The sequence below is a fragment of the Pongo abelii genome, chromosome 22 (assembly GCF_028885655.2).
Source record: "Pongo abelii isolate AG06213 chromosome 22, NHGRI_mPonAbe1-v2.0_pri, whole genome shotgun sequence".
Classification (NCBI taxonomy): Eukaryota; Metazoa; Chordata; class Mammalia; order Primates; family Hominidae; genus Pongo; species Pongo abelii.
Window position 1 is genome coordinate 56,939,809 of NC_072007.2, and position 19,686 is coordinate 56,959,494.

The window sequence follows — 19,686 nt, forward strand, 5'->3', positions numbered from 1 at the left end:
AGGATGTACACAAAGGATTGGCAATGACAGTGGCTTTTGGGATTTCTCATTGGTAAAACTGGAAGAGAGTGGAATGATGCTTCAAAAATTCAGAGGGAGTATAATTTTTAACTTAAAATTCTATTCCCAGAGATTCAACAGATTTGAGAATAGTATAGCCATTTTCAGACATGCAGGACTCAGAAATGTTTGGCTCACAAGCACTTTCTTGTCGAGTTCTTAGAAGATGTCCCTCAGCCACATGAGTGAGTAGGGTGCAAGCAGGAGGACCACAGTGCAGGCCCCAGGACGACCACTGGCAGCAGTCCAGGGGGCAGCACAGCCACCATCAGGAGAACTAAGACTCCAGGGTGGGGTAGAATCCTCAGCACCCACCATCAGGAGAACCGAGACCCTCAGCAGTGGAGTCCTCAGCAGCAGGGGACACTCACGGCTCTCCTGAGTGGGTGGTTATTTGGAAAATGATACTGGTGGGTATTTGACCCATCTGAGGGAGTATTTTAAAACAAATTAGCTAGAGAATACACAGAAAGCAGCGCAAGTAGAAATGGAGGTAGCTGTTATCAGAAAAGAAAGGGAATGTGTACTTGGCTATAAAAATGTGAACAGTTTAACACTTTACGATATGTTGTGCTCATAGATGAGACTTTATGTGACGCTTTAGAATGAATTTAAGACTTTATGATATGTTGTGCTCATAGATGAGACTTTATGTGACGCTTTAGAATGAATTTGAGAATCACTAATTTTCTTGAAAAATTTTATAAAGCTCACTTTATAAAAGTGAGCACGGCTCTTCCTAACACATTCTGTAATATTACACTTTATAAAAGTGAGCACGGCTCTTCCTAACACATTCTGTAATACTACACTTTATAAAAGTGAGCACGGCTCTTCCTAACACATTCTGTAATACTACACTTTATAAAAGTGAGCACGGCTCTTCCTAACACATTCTGTAATATTACACTTTATAAAAGTGAGCACGGCTCTTCCTAACACATTCTGTAATATTACACTTTATAAAAGTGAGCACGGCTCTTCCTAACACATTCTGTAATACTACACTTTATAAAAGTGAGCACGGCTCTTCCTAACACATTCTGTAATACTACACTTTATAAAAGTGAGCACGGCTCTTCCTAACACATTCTGTGATATTACACTTTATAAAAGTGAGCACGGCTCTTCCTAACACATTCTGTAAAAATACACTTTCCATACCAAACATCTAGTCTCAAGGTTATAGGTTACATTCTGGGCAACCACTGTTAAAACCAAATTTTGAAGGAGAACCTTGCCCTTTTCAACAAACAAACTTGTTAGAAACTAAATTTCCAGACCTCAAGTACAGAATATAGATACAGCTTAAATTTTGTCTTACAAAGTCAACGCTTACTGGTTATTCATTGTTGTGTGTTCTCAAAGGCCCTGAGTCAACAGTCTCTACTCAGTTAAATACTATTTGGACTTGTCCCTTATGGTTTCAAACACAATTATTACAATATTTGGGGGTTACAAAAATTTTATTTTATAACTAGCTTTTAATTTAACTAGATATTGTAAAAATTGGAAATTTGGAATATTCATTTCTTTGTACCGTTGTAGGTGGCGCTCGTGTTTCCGAATAGTGACCCTGTGATGTTCATGGTTGCATTTTATGGGTGTCTCCTGGCAGAGCTGGTTCCTGTCCCCATAGAAGTGCCATTAACAAGAAAGGTAGCAAACCCATGGCTCAGGTCCCGTATGGTTCGCTTCTGAACTTGATACCAGCAGTATCTTACTTCCTTTTCACTTATGTGGGCAGGCAGCAAGCAGCTGTTTTGACAGAGGCAAGAAAGCTAGTAGTCAACAGGCTGGCCAGGACTCAAGAGAAATCAGATGCTGTTTTGTCTGCCTCTCTTGTTAATGAGAGGGGCACTGAGAACCGTTTTGCTGGTGATGCTCCCACACCACACTCTTATTAGGTGGAGCTGTTCTATCATCTACATGAATTTCCCAACAGAAGTGATAGCCATTTTTTCCTTTAATGAATAGAATTATGATTCAATAAGATTTTGTTAAACTTTTCCTCAAAACTATATGTTTATAGAAAATAATTATTATTTCTTAGGGATAAATATATCATTACAGTGATACAGCTCACTTCTCAGTGGCAGTTTTGAATAAACGAGATGGAAATTATCTTGCATTTCTGTTCACTTACATGACAGTAGGCAGTTTCTGTTGCTGATAAATTATTAATGTGAGGTCTTGCTGATCTAGGTATCTGTAACATTTTTGATATAAATATCAATAATCTGATTACTAAAAAAATATCATTTAGGAGTAGACAAGGCATGAATTTGAGAAAATCAGTTTTCTGTCATCCTGTCCCAGAATTCAGGCAGTTGTTTACATGAGCATTATCCAGAAATATTCAAGAATCCCAAAAGTAAAATTTGCAAATAAAACTAGTGTATCTCAAAGGATAATATGTGATGAGCAGGTATTTGAATGCAGTGATTCTTAGGAGTAAAACTAGAGATTTGTCAAATTTATGTGAAGAGAATGACAGAATACTGCTGAGGGACACAGAAGACCTGGCTACAAGGAAACGTGTTTCTGTGTGGAAATAATTAATATTGTTAGTGACCAGGCCTCTCCAGATTAATTTGTAAATTTCAAACATGATTCAATAGAAATTTCAATGCCATTAACTTTGGAGTTTATTAAAAATGCTTCTAAATGTCATTTGTAAGAATAAACTTTGAGAAATTAACCCATTAAACTTTATATTTCCCCACAAATACAAACCAAAATTATCTTTTAAATTTAAACATAGTTGTCACATTTTCATGAACTATTTCCATGAAAAGATCGTATATATTAATAATGGGACTGAATTATTCTGGAAGTTTTATGAGAAATGAAAAAAAGATCTGTTCTCTGTGCATGGCCTGGAGCACCAAGGGTCTGGGGCTGTGGCAGCTGTGAGCACCCCACCCTACCCGGTCACTCTGCTTTCTGCAGGACGCAGGCAGCCAGCAGGTTGGGTTTCTGCTGGGCAGCTGTGGAGTCTCCTTGGCCCTGACCACAGATGCTTGTCAGAAAGGCCTCCCCAAGGCACAGACGGGAGAGGTGGCAGCTTTCAAAGGTGAGGCCTCCCAAGGGAAGGGGAGTCAGTGTTCTGACTGTGGTCTGTGTTAAATGCATGGTGTTCCAGAAATTAAACATGACAGAGGTGGCTGGGTCTTCAGCAAAAGTGATCCCTTGTTCAAGGCCTTGGTGAATCTCGGTTTTCATCTGGCTTCATGTCTCCACCTGTACTGTCTAATATGGTAGCCACTGGCCGGATGTACCTTTTTAAATTACATAAAACGAGACTACAACTTGCACTCCTTAGTCGCTCAGTAGCTAGTGCTGCATGTTGGAGGCGCAGGCTTCGAGTGTGGGGAGCAGATGCCTCTGACTGCTTGCTGTTCTGTGTCCTGTCTGTGTGTCACAGGTTGGCCCCCCCTCTCCTGGTTAGTGATTGATGGGAAGCATCTAGCCAAGCCCCCCAAGGACTGGCACCCTCTGGCCCAGGACACAGGGACTGGGACTGCCTACATTGAGGTAATGACTGTTCCTAACTTAGAGCACGTAAAAACATATCCCACAGGCTTAAGTCATGCTTTTCATAAGAATGTAAGTTGCTATTCTTTTTTGTTAAATTTCGGCCTAAGAGTTCTTGTTTTATCTCTGCCCTGGAAATACAGAGTGTCATATAGATCCTTGCTCAGATCCTTTCAGGTTTGTCTCTTATCTAATTCTCTCCTAACTGGCTCCCTGGGGATGCAGACAGTTATGAGGGAGCCCATGGCGCACCATTGCCCTCAGGCACCTGCCCAAGAGGAGCCACAACTTCCACTGAAGCATCCCCTCAGCGGCCAGGGTTTGCCATGTACCTGGGCCTAGCAAGATGGTTAGAGGAGAGACACTGACCACTTCTTCTTTTGAAGATTCTGTCAGTCTCCGTTCTGTCTGTTGTCACCTCTAGAAATACCACATCATGTTTTTTTCCTTGAAATCTTTCAGTATAAAACCAGCAAAGAAGGCAGTACGGTGGGGGTCACAGTGTCCCACGCATCCCTGCTGGCACAGTGCCGAGCTCTGACCCAGGCGTGCGGGTACTCAGAAGGTAAGGGCTCTCGGGGGTGGAGCGGTGGCCCCTCCAGCCTCACACAGATACCTGACGTACCTAATCATGTGACTGTCGCTGCACCTGTCAAAACCACCCCTGGGTAATGCCTTTGCCCATTAATCCAGGTCATGCCAGGTAGGGAGATGCACCGTCTTTAGCATGCTTATGGTGTCTCTGTGGTTGTGCTGGCCAAGAGGGCACACGGTGTCTCTTAGCAGAGTCCAGACAACCCCATCAGGGTTGTTTTCAGTAAATGTACATGGATGTTGATTTTATGGAACATGGAACCTATATCCCACTGATTGATTTATACACAGTGCTGGGTTCACAGGCCTGCCCTGGGGGGCTGGCTTACTCTGTGACATACTGAGGGTCAGGGCATTTTTCATTCAAAAAGAGGAAAACACTTTTAGTTTTCTATTACTGTATCTATGACTGTAGTTTTGACCTTAGCTGTCATGCATAGAAATATATAAGTAGAATCTTTATGGTTATAGATGATCTGTTGGTAAAGTATAGTCAGCACCTGATTTTCTTCAAATGTCAGATACTTAGGGAAATATTTTTAAATTAATATTATTTAATTGATAAGTACTGATTATATATATTTATGGGGCACACTGTGACATATAATTTTAAAAACTGTAAAAATGGACTCATAGTAGTTTTCTTACATTGTAATACTGGAATTGAACAAAACTACAGAGTGAAATTGAATGATATGTTTAAATATCTAAAATATAGGTGTTTAGCCCAGGTGCAGTGGTTCATACCAGTAATCCCACCACTTTGGTAGGCTAAAGCAGGAGGAACACTTGAGGTCAAGAGTTTGAGAGCAGCCTGGACAACATAGTGAGATCCTGTCTCTACAAAAAAAGAGCGAAATTTTAAATAAAATTTAAAAAAAGAAAGAAATATAGGTGTTTAAAAGCAAGGGGGTAAGTTAAGGGCACAGCTAAAGCTTTTACTTAAGATTTAGAAAGTGATTTTAGGTATTTTTTAAGGGCTTTATTAAAAAAGTTCGATCTTTCAGATCAAGCCCCATGACTTTCTTTGTCTTCAGCCCAGAGCTAATCTTACATATGTCACCTATAATTTGGGTTCTTTAGCCAGGTGTGGTGGTGTGTGCCTACAGTCCCAGCTACTTGGGAAGCTGAGGTAAGAGGACCGCCTGAGCCCAGGAGTTTTGGGCTGTAGTGGGCTGTGCTAACCAGGTATCTGCACGAAGTTTGGCAGCAACATGGTGACCTTCTAGGAATGGGGAACCACCAGCTTGCTAAGGAGGGGTGAACTGACCCAAGTAGGAAAGGGAGCAGGTCAAAACTCCCATGCCGATGAGTAATGGGATTGTGCCTATAAATATCCACTGCACTGCAGCCTGGCAACATAATAAGACCCCGTCTCTAAATAATAATGATAATAATTTGTGTTCTTTAGCCAACAGAGAAAGGATGTTTATAGTACTGTTATTCATGGTGCAACAGCATTTCCTGGCACACAAATCAAACCTCTCCTGTTCACCTTTGGAGTGCTGTGGCCTTTGGCGAGAAGTCAGGTCTGCCCACAGCCCCAGGCTCTGTCCTTTCTGCCTGTGTGAGGTGGGAGCCAGATCTTAGAGAAGACTTGGCCAGGGGCTCTGAGCAGAGAGCTGTGCTGGGAACCCTCAGGACCCCTATCCACTCCAGCTTCCTAAAATGTGTTAACTGCACACCTCTGGATGAGAAAACGGGCAGAGGAAGAGTGACTTTCTGAAGGGTGATGGGAACCACCAGGTCTTACAGAGGGGAGATGCCGGATCACGGCCTCTGTGTAGAGTTGAGAAGTAAGAATATCCCTGACAGTTTTTCATCCCCACCTCTTGATTCTGAAAAGAATACCCACTCAGAATATCTGATGAAAAGATGTGGAGAGGCCGGGCGCGGTGACTTATGCCTGTAATCCCAGCACTTTGGGAGGCCGAGGCGGGCAGATCACTTGAGGTCAGGAGTTTGAGACCAGCCTGGCCAACATGGTGAAATCCCTTCTTTACTAAAAATACAAAAATTAGCCGGGCATGGCAGCGCATGCCTGTAGTCCCAGCTACTCGGGAGGCTCAGACAGGAGAATTGCTTGAACCTGGGAGGCAGAGGTTGCAGTGAGCTGAGATTGCTCCATTGCACTCTAGCCTGGGCAACAGAGCGAGACTCTGTCTCAAAAAAAAAAAAAAAAAAGAAGAAAAGACAAGCTGTGGTGACACCTTGTACAGCTTCTTCAGTATGTGATGTTCCTGTGCCTTCTGATTAGTGCTAAGCATGGTTCTCTGTGTTAGTTCCATGACCTTCTACTTTTATGTGTTTCCAGTAATTTGAATAGATAACCAGGATTATTATTAATTGGTACGTGGTATTTGGAAATGCTGTGTCTGTTCCCTGAAACTTACATGTTGATGACGTACTCACCTCAGAATTTCTCTAGAAAATGCATAGGGCTTATTGAGAGGGTTGCTCAGTGGTGTAACCTTCTTTGTCCACTTGCAGCTGAAACATTAACAAATGTGCTGGATTTCAAAAGGGATGCTGGTCTGTGGCATGGAGTGTTAACAGTGAGTGTTGTTTGCTGATGACTAATTGTTGGAACAAGGGATTGAGATGAACCCAAGCCTCTGCCTGAAATGTTGTTGGGAGAGTACATCGGTTTTGTTTTGCTTTTTCTGGTGTGGCTTGGGCCCACTCGCCCTAAGCATGTGTGCTCCCCCACAGAGCGTCATGAACAGGATGCATGTGGTCAGCGTCCCCTACGCGCTGATGAAGGCGAACCCACTCTCCTGGATCCAGAAAGTGTGCTTCTATAAAGGTAACGGATACCATGGTCATGGCATTCACCCTTCTTTAGGGAAATCTCTTTGAACTGACCTTTGGTGCTTAAGAAAAAATACAGCTGACATGTGGAACTGCAGATGTAGGCTGAGGAGCTGGGGGACGTCTTTCTTGGTCACACCCCTGCCTAGGAGTATGGGGGCTTTCTCTGCCTTGGGCATGGCCCTCAGGGTTTCATGGGTGATATGGTAAGTAGGGCCACTTGGTGGGGTCTGGGCCTTACTTCTCTCAACAGTTGAGGTGCCTCCTGGGACCAAGCAGGTGGCCCCAGCATGGCCACACCTGCAGAGTCGGCAGTCTGTGTCTCTGCCCTGTGGAGCTCAGTGGCACTTCTACCAGCCACTGAGGCACTGGATCATCTGGGTCACCCATTTTGCCTTGTTCTACCTGCTGGGCTGTGCCCCTCTAGACGTATCTCAGAGCAGTGTGGAGGGGCAGCTCTCTCTCTCTGTCCTACTTTATGGAGGGAAACTGAAGCTTGTGTAGGGGTGGGGGGGATTGCTGGATTCCACATGCTAGCCAGTGCAGGGGCCAGACTGAGGCCCAAGACCATCTGTTTAGCTCCTGGGGTCCTCACACTTCTCAGCCAGCTCCAGGGGTTTGGGGAAGGACAACATGAGACGAAGCGGGCAGATAGGAAAAGAGCAATGTGGAGCTTCTAAGAAAAAATTAATGTTGGAAATGGATCTGAGGTTTTGATGTCTAAATTGTACCTCAGAGTTGATTTTTGTGGAAAAAGCTTTGAGAGTTCGTTAGACTGCATGTGAGAGACAGCTGCAGAGAGCTTGTGACCTAGGAGCTAAGTGTTGTGTCTGTGCATGTACACCTCTGTGTGGGATGAGGTACATGTGTCTGTAGGCGTGTGAGGGTGCCAGCCCTCGTGACGCAGGGATGTCTTGCCATCCTCTCTCTGCAGCTCGGGCCGCACTGGTGAAGTCGCGAGACATGCACTGGTCTCTCCTAGCTCAGCGGGGCCAGAGGGACGTCAGCCTCAGCTCACTGCGCATGCTGATTGTGGCCGATGGCGCCAACCCGTGTGAGTGAGCCTGTGTGCCCGGCGCATACCCCACACAGTGTCCCCTCCTGCAAACCAAAGTAGAATACACTGAGAAGCAAAATGGAGGCATTTTCACTGCCAATGTCATATAGATACACATGTCCCATCATTTCTATGACACGGAACATCTTGGTGATTCACTGGTTTATCCCGTGCATGTTTATTAGGCCACTAAATTTAAAAGCAATTTTAATATGCTTGATGAAAGGTACATGCCTTAATGAGAGTCATCTTTCTTAAGAAATTACCAGATTGTGCTGTGGCCTGGGGTTCCTGTTTCTCTTTAGGCCTCATCCCCAGCCTCCTACCCTTTGTCCTGGTGCCCCCACGTCTCTGGCTTCTGGCTTCACTTCTCCCACCAGGACCCAACCATTCTCCCTCCTGGTTTGCCTGGGTGGCCCCCACGTCCTCCCAGGAGGAGCTCCCTATGGCTGCTGCCTGAGCATGTAGGGCCTCCTGCGTGCAGTGGTCCGAGTGGGCACCGAGGGCCTCCTGCGTGCGGTGGTCTGAATGGGAACTGCTTTGTCAAGGCTGCACATGTGAGCTCTGGGGCCCAGGACTGTCCAGGGTCCGACTCAGTACCTTCTCTGGGGAAGCCTCAGGTGATGCTGGTCACACAGGGGCTCCTGTTGCAGCACATACATGTTGACCAGGTATTAGGGGTTTTCTTGTTTGTTAACCGGAATCATTGTCTATGCACTGGAGACTACCCTGGATCAGAAGCTGATGTTTCATCTTATCCCCTCTCCAGTGTGGCCGACACCCTATCTCTTGGGAGGTCACCCCACCTTTCAGCATCCCCAGAGCCTCTCATTCTCTTGGTCCACACCTGAGCCAGGCAGGGCCTGCTTCTGGGTTCTGCAGCACTGCTCAGGTCTCTGCGTCTCCATCCCATGCCCACCGCCGCTCTGTGGTCCACATGGTGGAGTCAGAGCATGCGCCTCCCGTCCAGTGCCTCTTCCCATGGCACTCCCCCGTCACTGCACCTGATCCTTGCAGTGCTGTGCGGCTTGTCTACCACCACATGCAGCACCTTCCTATCCCTAGTGATGCCCCTTCTGCCCTTTGGAGCACTAAACCATCCGTGGCTGTCTGATTTCCTTTAAAGACACCATCTTCCTTGAAGAACATGAAGTCTGAGGGTGCCTGTGAAGGGGCCCCTTCCTTCTGCTGACGCAGCCCTGTGGTTCTGATGGCTCAGGCTGTGCTGACTTGAGCATGTGCAGCCACCAGCTGTGGCCTGGTACACCCCCAAGAGCATGTGCTCCTGTGCGTCAGTGGCCAGCCACCCCTTCCCTGCTGGCCCCCCAGTTAGTGCTGGTGTTCCACTCTTGTTGCTCTGTGCAGGGTCGATCTCCTCCTGTGATGCCTTCCTCAACGTCTTCCAGTCCAGAGGTCTGAGGCCGGAGGTCATCTGTCCTTGTGCAAGTTCTCCTGAGGCGCTGACTGTCGCCATCCGCAGGTAACCTCATTCCTTGCTATGTCTCATGAGCACTTAGTTGAATCTTCTGCATACAGCTGAGTTATCCTGGAGCTGTGCCTGTGCCTGTTAGGGTCCAGGCCCATTTGTGCAGTAGCACCTTGGTGCCTGGCCCCCACATTTTGCCAGCTTGGGTGTGCGTGGGGAATTGGGTAGGAACTTCCTGGGCCATACTCTGGATTCTTGCAGAATGCCGGCTTGGGATTTTCCTAAGTGCTTCCCAAATTAGAAAGGCCTTGTCATCTTGTCTGTAGCTGTAGTAAACATTACAACCTAGGAACTGTTTCTTACTCTGAGGCAGGTGTCGGTCAGCCCGTGGAGTCTGTGGGAACCATTGACCTGCCTGGAGAAGCGCCCGGCCTGGTGGGAGGCCTGTGCTGCTCCTGTGGCGGTTTTCCTCATGTCATCTCTCTCAGCCTGGAGGGCATGTTGAGCCTGCAGACTGCCCTGAGTGTCCTCGTGTGTGGGTGCAGGGCTGCTGGTCCTTCCTCTGCTCCTCACTCCCCTCCTGAGGTTTCCTTTCTCCTCGTCTCACCTGCCTCATCCCCAGCTCCATCCTGTGGGTAGAACTCAGTGTGCTCACAGCTGAGGTGTCTTAGCCTCAATTGTAATCTTGTATTATAGTCATATATTCATAAATGGCATGTGTTTCCATATATGGAAGTAACCCTAAGTTTTTAACAGTAACCCTAACTTGGCTGGGCACGGTGGCTCATGCCTGTAATCCCAGCACTTTGGGAGGCCTAGGCAGGTGGATCACCTTAGGTTAGGAGTTCGAGACCAGCCTGGCTAACATAGTGAAACCCCATCTCTACTGAAAATACAAAAAATTAGCCAGGTGTGGTGGCGGGTGCCTATAGTCCCAGCTACTCGAGAGGCTGAGGCAGGAGAACTGCTTGAACCCGGGAGGTGGAGGTTGCAGTGAGCCAAGATCGCGCCATTGCACTCCAGCCTGGGCAACAAGAGTGAAACTCTGTCTCAAAAAAAAAAAAAAAAAAGTAACCCTAACTATTTAATCATTTAACATTAAAAAAAACACTATTGTTGTCTACAAACTATAAATTATTCTTCATTCTTTTGTTCTATGGTGATTTGTTTTGCGCAACTGTGTAATTTTTTTCTTATTGGAGGAAACGCCTTTGTTGCTCAGTGTTCCAGTTACTATTGTTGTATCACAAACAACAACAGTCATTTTATTGTCTCACATGCTTTCTGTGGGCCAGGAGCTTAGGAAGGGCTCTGCCAGGTGGTTCTGGCTTGCAGGAGATGGTGTTTGGACAGGAGCGGTGAGGGGCCGAGACAGCTTTGTGTGTGTACATCTCAGGCCCCCACCTGCTCTCTCAGAGTGAGCCGCTCTGGGCTTCCTTGCAGTGCAGTGGCCTTAACACCGTCATTCTGTTTGCCTGGCTTCGCAGGGCTCCAGGCGAGTGTCCCAAGACAGTCGCGCAGAAGCTGAATTGATGTTTCAGGCGAGTGTCCCGACAGTCGCGCAGAAGCTGAATTGATGTTTCTGGCCTGCGTTGGGAGTCACGTAGCATCACAACCACTGTAGTCACAGGCCTTTTTCCACTGAGTGGAGTGTCGAGGTCACATTGCAGAGGGGCATGTAGTTTGGAGACATTGCAGCATCTTTAGAACATGCGTTTCTCACAAGTCTGTAACATGGAGCAGTGGCTTTGGTGCTTGCAGAATCATGCTGCAGGCAAGGTGGGCCCACCTCCCTGGAATTTTATCCCCCTCGTCAGTTAACCCCATGGTGGTTTTATTTTCTAGGCCACCTGATCTGGGAGGACCACCTCCAAGAAAAGCAGTCCTATCGATGAACGGTCTAAGTTATGGTGTTATCAGAGTGGATACTGAAGAAAAGTTGTCAGTCCTTACTGTTCAGGACGTTGGTCAGGTGATGCCTGGAGGTAAGAGACATAACCAGAGTGGGTCTTTGTCCGTGACTGATTGAGGTAACAAAAAGGGTTTTGTTTTGTTTTGAGACGGAGTCTTGCTTTGTCACCAGGCCGGAGTGCAGTGGTGTGATCTTGGCTCACTGCATCATCCGCCTCCCAGGTTCAAGCGATTCTCCTGCCTCAGCCTCTTATAAATGCTGCAGGCTTCATAGTAGTGCTTTAGAAGCAAGCATCCAAGTAAAAGATTTCTCAAGAATGATTTTCAATGTAAATTGGAATCTTACTTTGTAAAATATTTGCTCAGTTTTTTTCCCTCCCTTTGTGTTAAGTTTAAAGATGAGCTAGAATATAAAGATGTCTATATGGCCTATGCAGCTCACTGACAGTTCTTTGATGTTTGGGAAGATGGTGATAATAGCTCACTGTGTTCCAGGCACAGGCTTCATACTTCATATGTGTTGAAGCATTTAACCCCATGGCAACCATGTGAAGTGGGCAACTCTGAGGAAAATGGTAACGTTTGTGAATAACTTGATAATTAGGTTATCTAAGTAAGTTCTAGCAAGCATGTGTTAGAAGCCTCATGGAAGCTTCCCAGAAATTCCTCAATGTCAGAAAGGCCTATGTGAACTCTTCTGCAGACGTCGGTGCTGTGGGCCTGACTGTCATGTTAGATGTTGGAGGTTTTCCTTGCTGGCCTGAGGCAGAATCTGGCCTGGGAGGCCCTGGTGACATTCGAGAGGGGACACTGTCATGTGGTCTGAGGCTGCCCTCCTTGTAGCCACCCCACAGCTACTTCAGCTTTCCTGCCTCCCTGCGATGGCCCTTCTGGGGTTCATGGGCAGCTGTCAGGGCCCCTTTTGGTGACTTCTAGAGGCAGGGCCCCATCTCTCAGTGCAGTCTCCCCCCTTCCAATGCGGCCCTGACTGCGTTAGGGGTTGCAGGCACTGCGAGAGGCTCAGCGTCCTGGCTCTTGTGCCTGCAACTCTGCCTCTTGCAGGCGGCTGTGCTGACAGGCTGTGGCTGCTAAGGTGCAGACCCTGTCTGTGGGTGGTGCTGGCAGCCCAGCCATCTCTAACCTGGAGCCTGGGGCCAGCTGGTGCCTGATCCCTGTGTGTGCACAGATGCTGGGTCCTCATTGAATAAGACTGAAGTATTTCAGCCTGTGTTTCTAGCTCTACTTTTTACTCATACAAATGGCATCATTTTTTTCCTGTAATTCTACTGAGAAATAGAACAGTCAGTCTTGCACGGTGCTTGAACCTGTCGTAAAATAATTCTACTGAGAAATAGAACAGTCAGTCTTGCACGGTGCTTGAACCTGTCATAAAACATTTTCACAGATAGCAATCATTGGGGTGTCACTTATTTACGTCATGGGGAAAATACAGGTAAGTGTTTAAACTTCCCTGGAAAATCATCATGAGGTCATGATTCTGAATGAATCTTAGGAATATCTGTAGTTGTGCGCATTTTATTTGTAAAATGTGGATTAGGACAGGACATGCTTGCGCAGCGCTCCCCTAGGCGTGCACGCAGCACACCTCCTTCCCCAGGCGTGCACACAGTGCTCCCCCAGGCGTGCACTCAGCGCTCCCCCAGGTGTGTGCACGCAGCGCTCTACCAGATGTGCATGCAGCGCTCCCCCAGGTGTGCACGCAGAGCACCCCCCTCCCCCAGGTGTGTGCATGCAGCGCTCCCCCTCTGCCAGGCGCGAACGCATAGCGCTCCCCCGGGCACTCCCCCAGGCGTGCACGCAGCACTCCCACAGGTGGACCCCTGTTTCCCATGACCCTCCACAGCCCCCGGGCTGTACCCCTTGTTGTGGGACTGAGCCCCATGGTGAATCCTACGGTGATTTGTTTTCAGCAGTTTTTCAGTCTGCCCTGTGTAGGCCTGCAGCATTTGTGTTCACTACGGTATCAAGTGTGTATGTGGTGCTTTGTGGCTTTTCGTGACCTTGCCCCATCTCTGCATGTGCTTGTAAGTGTTGTGTGGCACTGACAGCTGCCTGGATGGCCACCTGGAAGCACAGACAAGCACCACCTTCCACATCAGCCAAGCATGGCTGCATTCTCTCTGCAAAGTCTTTTATCTGATTTGTGGCAAAAGGAAGCAAATATCTGGTTGTCTCTGTCTTTCTTTTTACTGTCTTTGGAGATGAGAATGTATTAGAAAAAAACTCAAGAAGAGGCACAGAAGCACAGTTCCTAGCTGACCCAATGGGTTAATTGATTGCTAAGTAACCAAGTTTCGTTTAATGGACCACCGCTCATTCATTTGTGCATCTCATGCTTTTGTGTGAGGCTGTTTCTGGAGGCCTTTCTGTGGCAGAGCTGATGACTAGGCAGACGAGATCCCATGTGGGAGGGGAAGGCAGCAGGTCGCCGAGAGTTGGGTAGGATGCACTTAAGTAAAAACAGAACTGGGTGATGGGGTTGGGGGAGGAGTCACGCTGAGGCCTGAGACATCGCGCTCCATGAAAAGGCGCATGTGTGCAAATTGGCCCCCAAATGCGGAAAGGCCGAGAAACTGAAGAAGGAGGCAGACAGATGGTTTGTCAGTAAAGGGTGGTTCATTGGGGGAACTTACAGATAGAATCCTGGTCTTGAGTGGCTGCAAGGCAGGTAGATCTCTGCACCGCAACCCTCCAGACCCAGGGCCTTTGTCTTGGGGAAGAGCATCTGCGCTCTGGAAAGAATGTGCACATGGCTGAGGGAGTGCCCTGGACCTCATAGCCTGTAGTGTGTGCAGCAGCATCAAGGTTGTTTTGGAGGTTAGGCAGAACTTAAAATGAATAGGTATTTCTCCATGAAGATATCTTAGAGGCACTCCTAGACTTAAGATTAGTCTGGAGTCACGTGGCAGATTAGCATTTAAAATAAGGTTACTAGAAAGGGGGCAGGCATGGGCAGAGTTCTGTCAGCCTCTGGAGCAGGAGCTGGTGTCCTGGGCTCGTGTGTGATGGTGATGGTCTGGAGCCAGGGCCAGCAGCACCCTATGTGGACCCGAGAGGGCAGTATGACAAGAGGAGGCACAGGGTTTATTTATTGTAGTACAGGAAATATTTTGTCAGCCAGGGCTTATTACATGAAGGATGTGTTGTACTTTCTGGTCACCTTACATTGATTATAAAAAATATTACATATAAAATATAAAGACTTATAGCTAGGTAGCATGTGTATCATCTGTGTCATAAAACTCCTTATAAGAAGATGCTGTGTATATAACATCCTGTTTCCATAACTGCACATACAGCAGCAAGGAGATCTTTGTGAATGATCCATTTAAACACGTTCTTTATTATTTTGAGTTTTTTTTTTTCTCATTTTAGCTAATGTATGTGTTGTGAAGTTAGAAGGTACCCCTTATCTTTGTAAAACTGATGAAGTGGGAGAAATATGCGTCAGTTCCAGTGCAACTGGCACAGCGTACTATGGATTGCTTGGAATCACGAAGAATGTGTTTGAGGTTTGTCCCTTTTCCTGACTTTCATGTTGAAGTTAAGTTGCATGAGCACTCATGGGGCCCCAGGTGTGCTGGGTGCTGGGGGATTGCAGAGGCTGCGGGGATGGTCTCCTTCCACACAGGCCCTGCTGGGGCTGTTGGCACATGGCCTGCACACCCCTGTGTGTCCTCCCAGAGTGAGGGCAAGGCCAGTACCAGGACCAGGCATGCTGTGGAGAGCTGGGATTCAGCGTGCTTCCCACAGTCCTGCATGGGAGAAGGGTGTGTGGGTGCGACCTGGTAGCCGATAGGAAGGCACTCACCGTGGCCCCAGGGAAACCAGCCCTCTGCTATTTTGCATTGTTGTGATGTGAGTTGTTCAGGACAAGTCTAGTGAGGCCAGGGGAGGCCAGGCACCCAGAGCAGAGATAAAAGGGATGCTTGTGTCCTGCCTCAGGAGGCCTGCCCAGGAGATGGAGCAGCCAGGCCACAGAAACTGGGCCTATGCAGGGCCAGCCTCCTTTTTCCCCCTGGCCAGCAGGCGTACACATGGTGCTGAGTCTCCTGCCGCCTGCTGGGTCTTTTTGGCCAGTTGGTTGGTTGTCCACAGCCTGATCGTGCCCCTCTCCACTTTGTGCAGGCAGTTCCGGTCACCACAGGAGGAGCACCCATCTTTGACAGGCCATTCACCAGGACGGGCTTGCTGGGCTTCATCGGGCCTGTGAGTATGTCCTCCTGTACCAGGACTGGCAGTCAGAGAAGGTAGGGGGCGTGGCTAAGGGACATCTCGTTGCAGTCCCACCCTTGTCCTGGCCATTCCTGACCTCCCATGTGGCCTTGGTCGGTCACACTGACCTCCCTGCCCATCACCTACCTGTGTGCAGGGCCATCCACACCTCTGAGACTGGTGCACAGTCCTGCACACAGGCCCGAGTCGGGGGTCCCCAGGGTGGATGAGGATGTTTTGCTTTTTATATGGAGTGGCAGGTTCGTGAGTATTCATTATATCATTCTTTACCATTTTGGATGTCTAAACTATTCAAAAATAAATACTTCTATTTGTACATCTTGGCCCAGTGTTTCTCTCAACTGGGCAATTTTGCCCCTTCCCTCCCAGGGGACTTCTGGCAACTTGTGAAGACATTTTTGCTTGTCACAACTCAAGGGAGGGGAGTGCTCCTGGCATCTAGTGAGTACCTAGAGGCCAGAGATGCTGCTCAGTGTCCAACATTAGCACAGGACAGCACCTGCGACGGTATTGTCAGCCCAGAAGGTCACTGGTGCCAGGTTTGGGACTCCTGCCCTTAGCTCAGCAGTTTTCAGTCCTTCCCAAACTCCACCCACAACTTGTTTCCCACTTATGAGCCTTTCCCTTCCTGACACTGCCCCAGCAGCCCCCATTCCTTCCACACAGCCTGCCCCTTTCCCATGCTGACCCCCTTCCTGATGCTGCCCCAGCAGCCCCCATTCCTTCCACACAGCCTGCCCCTGTTCCAAGCCTAGCTTGTCACAGGGTCTGCGTTGCAGATTGGGTCTGTGAGGCATTGACCCGTTTACAAGGCGCTAGAGGCTCCTGTGCTGTTGGCCCCTTCTTGAGGGGCCTGACCATGGTCCTGGCGCATCCAGCTTCTGCCCGTGTGGGTGGAGTCTTGACCCACACCCTTTCCCTCAGGACAACCTGGTCTTCATCGTGGGCAAACTGGACGGGCTGATGGTCACTGGAGTCCGCAGACACAATGCAGATGACGTTGTGGCCACCGCACTGGCCGTGGAGCCCATGAAGTTTGTCTACAGAGGCAGGTGATGCGCTGCGGACCCCTGTGCCGGGAGTAGATTCCTTCCATTTACAGCTCGGGAAGTCTTTCTGCAGTAGATGGAAAGCCCAGCAAATTTGAATTCACAAAGCCTAAAAATTGTTGTACATCAGAAAACTCCTAAAGTAAAAGGAAAATATCTGCAGCAATGATACCAGAGTTAATATCCTTACTGTCCAAAGAGTTCCTTGGATTCCTTAAGAAAATAAGGTTTTGATGTAAAATTTGGGGCAAAGGCTCAAGGGGACAAATCAGAGAGGGAAGAATTGAGTAAAGCAAAGGAGAAATGGGTCTAAGTTCCTAATAACCTTGGAATGTGAATTAAAACAGAAAAGTGCCATTTTCTCTGCGAGACACATGACACCCTCCATTGCCTCTGGAATAAAAACCAACTCAACTTTTCTACATGTGTAAAGCAAGGACCTTAGAGAGTCTCTTGAGCAAATAATAGACCTCTAGGCCTATGCCCCTGGGCACAGGGGTCAGGAGGAGAATTTTGCTCCTTCTACTCCCAAGCTCCTTGTCTGGGAGGAAGCTCTTCCCCTAACTGGTCCACTCGACCAGCCTCCTTTTTAAATGTTATTTTTCTCAAGGGGGTGCCCTTTTTTTTTTTTTTTTTTTTTTTAAAAAAAAAAAAAAGATAGGGTCTCACTCTGTTGCCCATCCAGGCTGGAGTGCAGTAGTGTGATCATAACTCACTGGAGCCTCAACCTCCCGGGCTTCAAGCAGTCCTCTTACCGCAGCCTCCTGAGTAGCTGGGACCACAGGCATGCACCCCATGCCTGGCTAATTTTTTAGTTTTTTTGTAGAGATAGAGTCTCACTATGTTGCTCAAGCTGCTCTCAAACTCCTGGGCTCAAGCAATCCTCCCTCCTTGGCCTCCAAACTGCTGGGATTACAGGTGTCAGCCAATGTGCCTGGCCAAGGATGTGCCTTTTGTTACTCAAACTAAGGTACTTGGGAGCCAGGTCAGACCCTGCCTTTGAGTAACCCTTAAAGCAATCATGAGGGGATTCTGCAAAGTGGTGTGTCATCATGGTTAGTCTTGAGGAAAAAGCCCAGAGAATGGACAACAGAGAAGGTGGGAGATTGCTCAGGGGGCTGGGAAGGGCAGACTATGCTCATGCATGTGTGCATGCGTGTGTGTGTATGTGTGTGTGTGTGTGCACGCACGCGTGCCTGTGTGCAGGAGGAAGGTGGCACAGCCAGGGTCATGACCTGCCCCTCACAGCAGAAATGGGGGACACGTTGGGCAGGTGTCCTTAGGGATAACATCAGGGTAGCCCAAACCCTGCTTTGAGGTGGAGCAGGGAGACCACTCCCTCGCAGGGCCACCTGTACCTGATGGTGACTGCATCTGCAGGCAGGATAGCCTCCCTGTCCCCACTAGGGAAGAGCTGAGGAATACAGGAGCTTGGAAATGGAACCACAACCAGTTGAGAGTATATGTGCCATTGGAAGAGGAGCAATAGAAGATTTGCAACATGAACTAAGATCAAGAAATGCTAACAAAGTAATTGTTCAAAGAACACAGTAGATGGAGTACATAAAATGGATACAGCTAGAGAACAAGTAGAGAAGGTGGAAAGTCAGATTAGGGAACTACTCTGGAAGTAAAATAGGAACTTTAAAGGAACTATTAAGAGAGATGGGAGAGAATAAGGGCTGGTGTCCAGATAGCAAACTCAAGGAGAAGGGATATGTGGAGTGGAGCAGGGATTGTCTGAGGAAGCAGGTAGTTGGGGTTCTCTGGACTGGGAAATGGTCCACAGAGGGCCCCATGGCATGTTGAGCTTATCTGTATTCTCACCATGGACCACACAAAAGCCAAGCAAAACACATCAGACTTCCCCACAGTAGAACTGGCACAAGATAACAGTGCACCCAATTTATCCAAATTGTCACTTTATTGTGCAGTTGTAATAAAAAATATTTTTAAGCATGTAAATTTCAGAAGTTTTGACACACAGAGATCCGTACTGAAAACAGTTTTGGTCAAGATACTAAGAGAAATAAATTCAGCAGGTGCTATAAGATGTATGAGAGTAAGGAGAACTCAGTAGTAGGTGAGGTCTGTTGTGTAAATGTGTGTGTGTGTGTGTGTGTGTGTGTGTGTACACACAAGTCAAAGGAAAGGACAAGAGACGGTATATTCATCATGTCCCAGAGTCAGAATGGCAGACACCCTAACATGATGGGTTTGGTGGGGAGACCATCTTCTTACTTTATAAAGGAAAAGACAGAGATTCAACTCAAAGTCTAAAAGAAGGAAAAGGCAACACAGAAAAAAGGAGGACATGTTGAAATTTTTAAGATAGTAAAAACACGTCTAAATATACTAATCACTATAAATGTGAATAGATTAGTAGAATAGAGATGTGATCTGTTGGATTAAAAAAATACAATAAATAGAATTTTTAGACAAAGATTTGTGCACAAGGAAATTTACATCAGATTAAGGAATTTTTTCTTGTAAAAACGTGTCTTTGGAGCTGTTTTGCTTTGTCCTGAAGTCCTCTCTGTTTTTTGTGACTTGAGACACATTTCAACTATCCTCTAGGAGATTAGAATGATGAGTTGCTTTTTGAATTTGCAGCAGGTAGCCCCATTTGATAGACTGCATTTTAAATACTAGGACAGCCTGATAGACTGCATTTTAAATACTAGGACAGCCTGCCCCTTCCATTGTGAGGGTGAGAATGCATCTGTGTCTTGTTTGGCCCCTTGCCGTGTAGCCATTCCCATGTCTCATCCCTCAGGATCGCTGTGTTCTCTGTGGCCGTGCTGCACGATGACCGGATTGTCCTGGTGGCTGAGCAGCGGCCGGATGCCTCGGAGGAGGACAGCTTCCAGTGGATGAGCCGGGTGCTGCAGGTGGGCGCCCTGGCACAGCACCCCACTCCACTCCGAGTGCCAGATGGCTGGCTTGTCCCGCCCTGTCCTCCCTGCCTCCAGCTTGTTTATCTG

At 47.6% G+C, this 19,686-nt stretch overlaps 1 protein-coding gene across 8 annotated transcripts in view; it reads left to right on the forward strand.

Annotated features, from left to right (window-relative positions):
* The window catches only part of DIP2A (disco interacting protein 2 homolog A), a 114,385-nt gene that overhangs the window by 74,929 nt on the left and 19,770 nt on the right, over positions 1 to 19,686 (forward strand). For all 8 annotated transcript variants that reach the window (XR_008517363.2, XM_054542717.2, XM_054542721.2 and 5 more), the window contains exons 10-22: positions 1,609 to 1,719; positions 3,013 to 3,136; positions 3,488 to 3,597; positions 4,060 to 4,162; positions 6,682 to 6,746; positions 6,904 to 6,997; positions 7,937 to 8,056; positions 9,425 to 9,539; positions 11,331 to 11,470; positions 14,793 to 14,929; positions 15,546 to 15,626; positions 16,578 to 16,705; positions 19,479 to 19,593. Coding sequence is in view for 7 of the 8 variants with exons in the window: in XM_054542717.2 (XP_054398692.2) it covers positions 1,609 to 1,719; positions 3,013 to 3,136; positions 3,488 to 3,597; positions 4,060 to 4,162; positions 6,682 to 6,746; positions 6,904 to 6,997; positions 7,937 to 8,056; positions 9,425 to 9,539; positions 11,331 to 11,470; positions 14,793 to 14,929; positions 15,546 to 15,626; positions 16,578 to 16,705; positions 19,479 to 19,593 (1,443 nt within the window). In the remaining variant the exon portion in view is untranslated. The remainder of the gene's footprint in view (positions 1 to 1,608; positions 1,720 to 3,012; positions 3,137 to 3,487; positions 3,598 to 4,059; positions 4,163 to 6,681; positions 6,747 to 6,903; positions 6,998 to 7,936; positions 8,057 to 9,424; positions 9,540 to 11,330; positions 11,471 to 14,792; positions 14,930 to 15,545; positions 15,627 to 16,577; positions 16,706 to 19,478; positions 19,594 to 19,686) is intronic.